This window comes from Oncorhynchus mykiss, chromosome 20, assembly GCF_013265735.2.
Source record: "Oncorhynchus mykiss isolate Arlee chromosome 20, USDA_OmykA_1.1, whole genome shotgun sequence".
Classification (NCBI taxonomy): domain Eukaryota; kingdom Metazoa; phylum Chordata; class Actinopteri; order Salmoniformes; family Salmonidae; genus Oncorhynchus; species Oncorhynchus mykiss.
Window position 1 is genome coordinate 19,721,301 of NC_048584.1, and position 10,386 is coordinate 19,731,686.

The 10,386-nt window shown below is 38.5% G+C and overlaps 2 protein-coding genes across 2 annotated transcripts; both read left to right on the forward strand.

Moving 5' to 3' along the window:
- Window positions 1-5,288: 5,288 nt before the first annotated feature.
- On the forward strand, window positions 5,289-7,324 carry LOC110499130 (homeobox protein Hox-B6b). Its single transcript, XM_021576057.2, has 2 exons — window positions 5,289-5,949; window positions 6,503-7,324. Exons 1-2 carry the CDS (start codon window positions 5,523-5,525, stop codon window positions 6,754-6,756), a joined length of 681 nt encoding a protein of 226 aa, XP_021431732.1. The 5' UTR covers window positions 5,289-5,522; the 3' UTR covers window positions 6,757-7,324.
- Window positions 7,325-7,471: 147 nt separating this feature from the next.
- On the forward strand, window positions 7,472-10,061 carry LOC110499129 (homeobox protein Hox-B5b). Its single transcript, XM_021576055.2, has 2 exons — window positions 7,472-8,519; window positions 9,036-10,061. The coding sequence occupies exons 1-2, from the start codon at window positions 7,937-7,939 to the stop codon at window positions 9,281-9,283; spliced, it is 831 nt and encodes a 276-aa protein (XP_021431730.1). The 5' UTR covers window positions 7,472-7,936; the 3' UTR covers window positions 9,284-10,061.
- The last annotated feature ends 325 nt before the right edge of the window (window positions 10,062-10,386 follow it).

Genomic DNA, 10,386 nt, shown 5'->3' on the forward strand with positions numbered 1-10,386 from the left:
AACCTGTCGTTATTCCATGAAGTAGTAGCCTGCCTGTTGAATGAGATTTGAAACAAAGTGGAAAATAGCTCTTATTACATTTTTGGTCTATTCTCAAAATACAGGAAGAGCGAGTCCTTGCATTCCGATTATGTGCTAGCACATGATTTGGAAACGTACTCCCTCTTCAGCATACGGATACCGTGCCTGTGGCATCATCCAGCAGCAGCATCCCAAGCATTTACCCGGATACTGTGCCGGTGGCACCATCCAGCAGCAGCAACCCAAGCAGTTACCGGAATTCTACCAAGGCACATGTTGTCCAAAACCGCTCACCAACAAAATCCGTGCTTATTTCCGCAGCCGAAGGGCAGCTTGTATCATGCCCACGATGCGATAAAGAGACCAACCATTTATGCAAAACCATAATATGGATTGTATCCAGGAGGACTACATTGATCGTCATTTGAAATCCACTGGGTTGCAGATGATTCCGAGTGCGCAGAACATTGCTCCTCTCTGTCGGATCTCTTTCCCTGGATACAAGGTAAATCTGTAAATCAATTTATTGATGTGAGAAAAGGTCTTGCTTCGCCTGATTTATAGTTTATTTTTATTGTTAGGAATAATACATACACAAACTGTGTGTGTGTTCACTAACGTCTATGGTTTGGGGTAGCCTTTGGTATTGGGTACATTTTTTTGCCTATCTAAATTTGTCTAAAATTATTCATCTCTCAACAGCTACGGGACAGAGAAGAGGCAGACAGACAGAGTTTCTATTCAACCTTACTTGACTCACCGATCAGTAGATTAAAATCTGGTTTCAAAACAGACTCATAAAATAGAAAAGGGAGAACAAGAAGGACACATTTCCAGTAAATATGCTGGATCAGAATGAAATCAAGAAACAGAGCAAAGAAACGGACAATAAGATTCAGACGTCAGATGAGGAGGGTAAAGGATAAGACTAGATCTAGACATGGTGATGGGAGGCCACACAGAGGCCACAACAGTGAAATGTATTGTGTTTATTGATAATTCATTGTCAAGTTGAATTTGACAAGAGGTGCACAACTAGCTTTTTACGCACCATTTTACGCGTCATTCTAATTAGAGGTTTGCGCAAAAGGTTTAAAGTGTGAATCCCCTTTGCAGAAAAGTCTGAACAGGAATTTATGTTGTTAGAATGTATCATTTTGTAACTTAGTGCAGTATGGTTGCACAACTGCCACATTTTCTGGCGCTAATAATAATGATTATTCGTTAGATTGAACTGAATCCTAACTTGAGATGTGCGTAAACAACTTTGCGCAAATCGAGTCCCTGTCATTTTAATTGGCAGTTTTTTTGTCTGTTGTCTTGTCAGGCCTTAGCTGTGATGGATATACTGGATGTACACTGTCAATAAAATGTCCCCTTTTAAAAACGTAAGCCTCACTTTATTGTGAAACATAGTAGGCCTACTTAAAAGTGTAATTTTGGGGATCTTTGGCATATGGTATTCCCTCAAGAGTTGGTTCCGCGGAGAGGAAAAGGGGTATAAACGTTTACAACCAAGATAACATCTTGCAGGTCTGTATCAGGTTTCCTCAGTGTTATATCAATATTTTGAGTATAGGCTAGCCTATACAGTTTGGCACTATCATCCCAAATTCAAAAGAAATAAAGGCAATACAGAAAAGGTATTTTTAGAAGAGTATGTCGGGTAACTGATGCATTTATGCTAATTTGGCAATGTTATATTCATTGGCCTAGTGTAAAAAAAAAGTGTCTACTGAAGGTTAATGTAAAAAAGTCTGAAAGTGTGGATTAATTAGGGAGTTAATGCCAGGACACGCACACTATTTCAATTCATTTTATCCACATTCATGACCCAACAAAGCCCAAAGATGTGCAGTTAATGAAAAATGCTTTATGTTGGTTTAATTATTGTTTATAGATTGTTAGCATGTTTCATTTGAAACTGCACTATTAGACAACATCAAATTCAAAAGATCAGAAGATAGCCTACATAATATACATAATATTTAAAAATTTCCTAGAAAATAATGATAGAAAACGAATTTTCATTTATAATCGTGGATGTTAATTGGGTTATTTCGATAAGAATAAATACTTACCTTTACGATAATTGAACTAAATAACTGTGTTCGGTTTGGGTACCCCGTTTTCGGGAGATTAGGCCGAATTCTCTCTGTGCAACCTTTTGCAGATGGATTAGGTGGCATGGGGGGGGGGGGGGGGGGGGGGGTTTATGGTTTTATTGCATCTATAAATGTCGGAAATCCTTTTTGTCAACGAAATTAAATTGAACAGGGCACCATGCAAACAGTTGCTGGGGATAGGCCTAGCCTAGTTAAATAAAGGTTAAATAAAAATAATTTAAAAAAGAGAAATGTTCCATTCATTTGATATTTACTTTTCACTTCATATGCCTTATGTTTTCATGCAGGGATATATTTGGTATATAGCTCTATCTTAACACACAACTATTTTATATGTGAGCAAAATCTAAAAATCTAACGGAGGGAAATATAACACATTTTGCTTGCATTTGCTTGAAAATGTGTGCTAACGCTATAAAAGTAGGCATACCTAAGGGAGTCAGAAAGACTGCACGGTTGATTATGTTGATATATAGTTTAACTAAATTAATAACTAAATGTAGGCTAATGCAAATGTAGACTAGGCCTAGCCAACTATTATTAGACGCTTACATGAGCTACCTATAAGCTTTTAAACCTTTTATCAGTCCCTTAAGTAAAAGTACAATAGGCTACTTACCCTATAATACAATGTAAATAGTTATCAAACATGTTATATACATGCCTATACGCTATAGTGTGGAACTACAATTGGTAAAACGTTTCCATATTTTTGCCTTTTGAATTGAATTGATAAGGCATGATCATCAAATTCTCTAAATATGATGCCAACCTGAAATATTATAGGTCTAGCCATTTCGCTTTGAAGACAATTTAGCTTCCAAAAATTGCTTAAGATGCATACCCGTCTTTGAAAGAAAAAGATGGCGATGAAGAAAAAAATGCCTTCTACTGAAAAATGCTATAAATTTGAGTCTCTTTATGAAAATGTATAACTTTGTGATGGAATTTTACGACTGCCTGGGTTCTGGGATTGGCTGAGGTTGGTCATGTGGACTCTGGACAGGGAACTTTTTCCCCCATGAGGTTATATTGCAGCTGTCTGTTTTCTACGGCTCATTCAGTAACACCTTCGTTTTCTTGGCTCTTTGTCTTAGCTGTGGTTTAATTGTGTCAAAGAAATGTGTCCAGTAACTGTGCAGCTCCACCAACTGAGAGATGGAGTCAATGAGGAATCTCTCATCCAATGCTAGCATATGCTAATGTGGCCATCTCTGAAATGTACCGTCAAAGAAGACTCAATATACGCCAGGACAATGGAATATTTATTTTATTTTCAACAGAGGGACTCCTTTGGTTATTGTTATTTACCGTATGCGTTATACCAAAGGAACAACAATTGAATATCTAAAAAGAACCAAGATAATCGCATCCGGAATACCCACAAGCGAAATTATGGATTATAAACAAAGGTAGGTCGTCAAGTCTCAGTAATTTCCTATACCACCAAAATCATACTAGAGTAGGCCATTAGAGGTTAAAATTGGATTCGATAAAAATCAGTTACACAAACATTGGTAGCCCTCAAAATGGCTACGGTGTCTTAAAGTATAGCATTGTTTCAATTTGCAAGACCTGGTTGCTATACTGATAATGTGTTAGTGGCAAAATGGCAGCAGCATCTTTGGCGGGTGAGGAAGGTTTCAGATAAATAGGTAGGCCTATATGATACCTCTTGGAATCTGCCACAAGTATTCTGCGTTTCGACCGGCAGTCCAATTCATATTAATTCATGCCGCGTTCATATGCTATTCGGAACTAGGAAACTGAAATGTCTGCATTAATTCCGCTTTATGCTGAATTTTCTTCACCTCGTCTCATTTATTGCTCTTTGACGCCATCTAGGGGCGATAATAGGCCTACATTTGGTGGCGGTGGCACCTCCAAAAAGGCTTCTTTCCCAAAGAAATCCATATTACTTTTGAGTTAAGGGTGTATTCGTTCTCAATTACTTTATTTCCATGATTTACCAAGGTCAATAAATGCATTCAGTAACACACACACACATATACACTCAATTGACATATTGGCACATATTTTTTTTTTTCTTTCGTTTTTTCTTTTCAAATTAAACAAAAGCAAACTGATGCATTTTGCACAGAAGCTAATTGAAGTTGAATAACTGTCATTCTGCATACAGCGAAGTCGTAGGATACTAAGCTAAAATGTTTGATTAGTTGTTGAAACAAAGGCCTAATGCTGTTGAAGGAAAATTGAATGAGTACACATATAAACTATTAACTTGGCTCAGCAAAGTTGACGTTGATTTTAGAAATTACTTTGCATTTGGCTACTTGTGATAGATAATACGAAATGATTTTGAATTAGACATTTGTGTTGACATGTCATTTTCAACAAGGAAAATATAATTGATTGGAAAAAGGAAATGCGTCATGTTGTAAAGAAAGTAGCTTTGTTTATTTACTTTTTAATTTATTGACCGTTTTAGTCATCCAGAAAATAACGATAATAGCATAATAATAATACATATTCAATTAAATAATAAAGGCCTACTGATAATATACTTGGTTTTGATCCGTGGGAAAATAATTTTGCCTCTGTGTGAGCATCTGTGCGTTGATTTGTCCGTGTAGACGTCTTGATCGTGTTTTAGTCTTTATCCGCCAAGTATGGGAATGCCTAGAAAGCATAACGAACACGTTAACTTATGGAATGAATGATGAAACATAAATGTTATCCAACAGTTTAAAACAGCTGCATAAAAGTAGAGATTAATTTAGCTGCAACAATGTAATCCCACTGGGCACACATACACTGGTTGAATCAAGCGTTGTTTCCACGTGTATTCAATGAAATTACGTTGAACCAATGTAGACTAAACGTTGAATTGACCAGTTGGATGTGGCCACTTTTCATTGTGCAACTAGCCTGTTTCTTAGCAATCAGTAATTTACATTTGTGGGTAATTGGAAGTGACAACCAGAGAACAACAGCATTATTTGTCTCAAGTAGGCTTACAATTGTTTTTTTAGGGGGGGGGGGGGGGGGGGGGTGCTGCCAGCATTATACTATTTATTTATATAATTTGTTTGCATCGATATTAAGAACGAAAACGAAATACTTCAATTTTGAATGATCAAGGTAGCTCATTTGATATTTGCCCGGCGCTAAATTTCCAGTCACTGGTGACCCCTAGTACGCAACATGAGCCTCCCAGGAGGGCAATATTGCAACCGCAGACGTTCGCTATTGGCCAGACGTTGATCAGATGGTACAGTTCCCTTCTGCCCTATTCAGTGGCATCACGCAAGCCCTCTTCAGCTAGAACCAAATCTCCGATAAAGTAATGGCAAAACCACTTGGACTATAAAACATTACAAATCATATTCCTCGGAGCATACCGTTGTTCATCCAATGAGTTCCTATTTTGTCAACTCAACTTTTCCTGTTTCTCTGCCGGGAGGACAGGAGTCTCTCCTGGGTCAGATACCATTATATTCCTCCGGATATACTGACCCTTTAAGACACTTTTCTAACGCTACATATGGAGCTGCCAATATGCAAGAGAAGGCTTACCCAACCTCATATTACCAGCAAACCTCTGGTGTCTACGGTCGCCCCAGCACCAGCGCTCCCTGCGACTACCCAGCTGGAACTTTTTACCAGGACAGTGACCGTTCGTGCGCTTTCGCAAGTCGAGAGGAGCAGCCGCTCTTAGTAACTCAGGATCAGCGCAGGTCAGAGTGCCTCGAGCAAAATGTAAACATAACCACTGCTGTGGACGACAAGTCTTCTTCTCTGCTTTATCCGTGGATGCAAAGGATGAATTCTTGCACCGCCGGTGAGTGAAACTTTTTTATTTGTAAAAAATGTTTTAAACTTCTGACCTGCATGTTGCCTATTAATCATGTGACTACTGTAACAGCGTTGCCTGTCCACAATATGCATTCAGATTTGAGTCCATAAGTAACTGTTTCTTGTGCAATTAAGACGGGGGAAAATCATTTCAATTTTGAAAAGAGGAATAATTCTACAAGACATTGTGTGAACACATGCATGATGCATTGGATTCAATAGCCTAGGACGTGATTCACGTGAAAAATATCTGAACAGATAGATAAACTCGTTTTGTATAGGAAACAAAATGTTGCTAAGCTATGTCAAAATACAGTAGTCTATCATGTGAATCAAAAATCATTACTATAGGCTAATGGAGGCAAATGTAATACATCCAATAATAATAGTAGTCTATGATAATAGTTATTAATAGGGATTATAACAGTATAGCTTATACAAGTGATAATAGTGTAAAGGTTATAATCAATATTTTAGCCTGTCTATCCCTTTGTTTCTTACATAATGGCTGACTTTTATTAGCTTTTCTTTTTTTGCAGGGACCTTTGGCAGCAGTGGGCGCAGGGGCCGTCAGACCTATACTCGATACCAGACTCTTGAGCTCGAGAAAGAATTTCATTTCAATAGGTATTTGACCAGGCGTCGTCGAATCGAGATTTCGCATGCTCTATGTCTCACTGAACGCCAGATAAAGATTTGGTTCCAGAATCGCAGAATGAAGTGGAAAAAGGAGAACAAAGTTATGAATCCTTCGAAACCCAGCGACGAAGAAGAGGAAAATAAGACAGATTAAAAGACATTGAATAAATAAGCTACACAAGCCATTACTGTTGTAACATGAATTGAGAGTTGTTGAATTTTTGTTGTTGTTTTTCAGAAAATAGCTGCATAGGCCTACACATTTTTGTGAAATATGTCAATAGGCCTAGACTAATATATTTGCACGATTAAATAGCGTATGTAGGTTAGAAACAGGTTAAAAACAACTGTAGGCTAGCCTATTCTTATTTGATCGTATTTCTGTTTTTAGTTTTGTAAATCTATTTACTTGACAGTAAACTCGCACATAATTGCAGGGGCACCATTTTTTTGCAGGGGTGTTGATGTGCAACAACAGGCCTAGTCAAAATGACACGATAAGTCAATAGTTTGCTTCAAAAATGTCCTTAATATCGATACAAGAGAGAGGCTTTGTAATAGCCCAGTGTGTGTTGTATATTGTTCGTTTTTGGCTTTTACATCGCCTTGTCATGTTCAACTGAATAATGTTTTGACAAGTTATGTATTGTGCACTTGCACATCTGGATGTCATGTGTGATGTAAGCAATGTTTTGCCATCTTTTATAAATACAAATAAAGCATTGTTTAGTTGTGTGAATATTTAATAGAAAGTTTGATTGTTTTATTGATGTACAGGCTGGTTTCATAATTATTGTATTATTATTATTTCCTGTAAATATTGACATAGTTGAGCAAGCCCAACCTTTAGTCTCTCTCTTTAATGATCAAAATGCTAATGTATTACTATAACAGATTACTGGGATACATGTCTGAGATACCTGTTGGTAAAATAGTTTAGCTTACTTTTATGTCCGAGAATGTTCAAATAAATTAAGAATGAAAAAATCCTGCATATCGTCCTCACTGACAGTTATCTCCACTGCCAGTAGATGACGCTGTCTGCCTACTTGGATTTTAGGGCGCAATGGGGAGGCACCATTGATTTGAGCATAACGACCATCATTTCGTCATCATTTGTAACCATAGAGCATGAATTACCTCTTGAAGTCATCAGTGAGAATTTACGACTGGTCAACAAAGGCACGTGATTCCCGAGCGCTCTCCCATATTTGGCCGCATACCTGGCAAAGTTCAGTAGGCTTCATTGCTATAATTCATGATTACATCATAAATCGTGAAGCAGAGGATTATAGCGACAAAGATCTACAAATCGAGTCTTTAAAAACAACCAAATGAGCTCTTACTTTGTTAACTCGTTTTCAGGGCGCTATCCGAATGGCTCCGACTATCAGTTATTAAATTATGGGACTAACGGCGCTGTGAACGGTACGTTTAGGGATTCTGGCACCATGAACTCCGGGTCTTTCGGCTGCAACTACAATGGCATGGACCTAACCGTAAATCGCACCAACACTGGTAGCCACTTCGGGGCTGTTGGGGATGATACCCGTGGTTTCCCGACCACGGGCACGGACGCCCGGTACAGACAGCCGACCTGCTCGCTCTCGTCTCCACATCCACACCCCCTGCCTTGCGGCACCCCCGAGTCTTTGGAAATAAAAAGCCCCTCTCCTCCATCTGACCGGACCACGACCTCGGGCGGCAATAATAATCTCAACAAAGGCAACAACAGTCATTTCACAGAGATAGAGGATACCGCCGTTGTCTCTGAGTCCGAGGAAGGTGCACACACAAGCAGCACGGCTCCCCGGGCGCAACAACCACAACAGGAGTCCAACGCAACCTCCACGACGGCAAACGATTGCCAAACGCCACAAATATTCCCTTGGATGCGGAAACTGCACATTAACCATGGTACATCTTCTACTGTGTTTTGTGGTGGTCTTGCTTTGGAGTCGATTGCATGCTTGCTGTTGTGTTTTGCTATAATCTAAATTTGTAGCATCATAAATCTGTCAAGTGTTGCATGAACTCGGTAAGGTCACTAAGAATGGTATATGGCAACGGATGGGGTAGCATTTTAATGATCATTGTTTTTTGACGGGGTCCAGTGCAAGACAACACATAATAATTGGTAACCTATGCAGGAAATTTGAATTGAAAACAGTATGAAATTACTGTTCGAATATTGAATTTAAATGTTGGACAATTGGTGGGTAGTTATATTTATGGCTGGAAGCAAGTTCTATTTCTGGTTCTGTAGCTACAATTACGTGCATGGCACGCGCCCGCTTGCAGCCTATTCCACACCTATATCTGCTCCATATTTCGTCTATTCTGTTGACTAAACATGTTTATTCTTGTAATGTTTGAAGTTATATTTCCCCTATGTGTTGTCCACTTCTAATTTTGATTTTCCATACAATTTAGAAATGGCTGGACCTGATGGGAAAAGGGCCCGAACAGCGTACACCCGCTACCAGACGCTAGAACTGGAGAAAGAATTTCACTTCAATAGATACCTAACCCGGAGGAGGAGAATAGAGATAGCCCACACTTTGTGCCTCACGGAACGACAAATAAAAATATGGTTCCAGAATCGAAGGATGAAATGGAAGAAGGACAATAAACTGAAAAGTATGAGTCTGGTTACAGGAGGTAGCGCGTTCCATAACTGAGCTCGAACTGCAAGTGATGATAAGGGGGAATCCGGAGTGTAAAACTAAAGTGCAGCGCCTTTCGGCATGTTGTGATTTTAGGCGGAAAGATGTGCTGTGGTCTTAAACAGGCGTTTAGTTTTCCATTGTGTTATGGTAACCTGTAGAATTTATCTTTGGAAATAGGGGGGGGAAAAAGAAAAAAAGACTCATTGTCGAAGGGTTTAAAGCCATGTGCTCTGTTTTATCTCTTGAAGGTTGTCATGTTTCACGTGAGCTCTTATATTGTGTAAACCGTCTAACAGGTGTAACGTGTACAGTAGACTATGTTTCCACACCATATGCTGCTCTTCATTGAATGTAAACCTGTAGATGATGGGATCATTCAAAGCGCTTTAGTGTACGTTTTAATGCTGTATTTATGCTTGATTATCGTGGCCAGAGCCTTAGGTTTTCAAGGAGGTTTTAAAATACAAGTAAATATGTTATGTAGACTATACCAAATGCACAAATATATCAATTGTAATTGTTTAGAACTAAGTACTTATTATGTTGCATACTAATGTGAATGTAGGCTATTCAACATTTCAATGTGATCCATTAGTAGTGGACAAGGAGGGAGTGGTATTCTGTGGATTAGCCTGTAAGGCAACAGTGATGGTAAACATTTTGCCAATTAAGCTTTTTGTATTTGTATGTGAATCTATAGAGCTGGAAATAAAGTTTCTCTCCATCGCTTGATATATTTGAAGCAAAGTATTGCAATTAATTCACCTCTTCATTAAACATATTACAAAATAAGACATTAGCCCCACAAATGTTGAATGCAATATAGAATATGTTCAATCGACACAAATGGGCTACAGCCTAACACTGGTGAACGTAAACCATTCATGGCATTTTGTACTACTTGTGTCAACAATTTAGACCTAGCCTACTTCACCTTGCCACGTTCAAACAAATCCACTTCATATAAAACATTTTTCTATAGCATTTGTGCTGTTTTAAATTAATGTATTATATAATAACACATTAACACAAATAATTTCCATAGACGTTTCTATGCATACTATCGTTTTGAGATTACTTTTTGGGGCTAGATTCATACGTGGATTACATTTGAG

Coding starts and splice junctions, on each gene's coding strand:
- LOC110499130 (XM_021576057.2), top strand. CDS start 5,523: ATGAGTTCCTATTTTGTCAACTCAACTTTTCCTGTTTCTCTGCCGGGA. Junction 5,950..6,502: donor GATGAATTCTTGCACCGCCG/GTGAGTGAAACT, acceptor CTTTTTTTGCAG/GGACCTTTGGCAGCAGTGGG.
- LOC110499129 (XM_021576055.2), top strand. CDS start 7,937: ATGAGCTCTTACTTTGTTAACTCGTTTTCAGGGCGCTATCCGAATGGC. Junction 8,520..9,035: donor GAAACTGCACATTAACCATG/GTACATCTTCTA, acceptor CATACAATTTAG/AAATGGCTGGACCTGATGGG.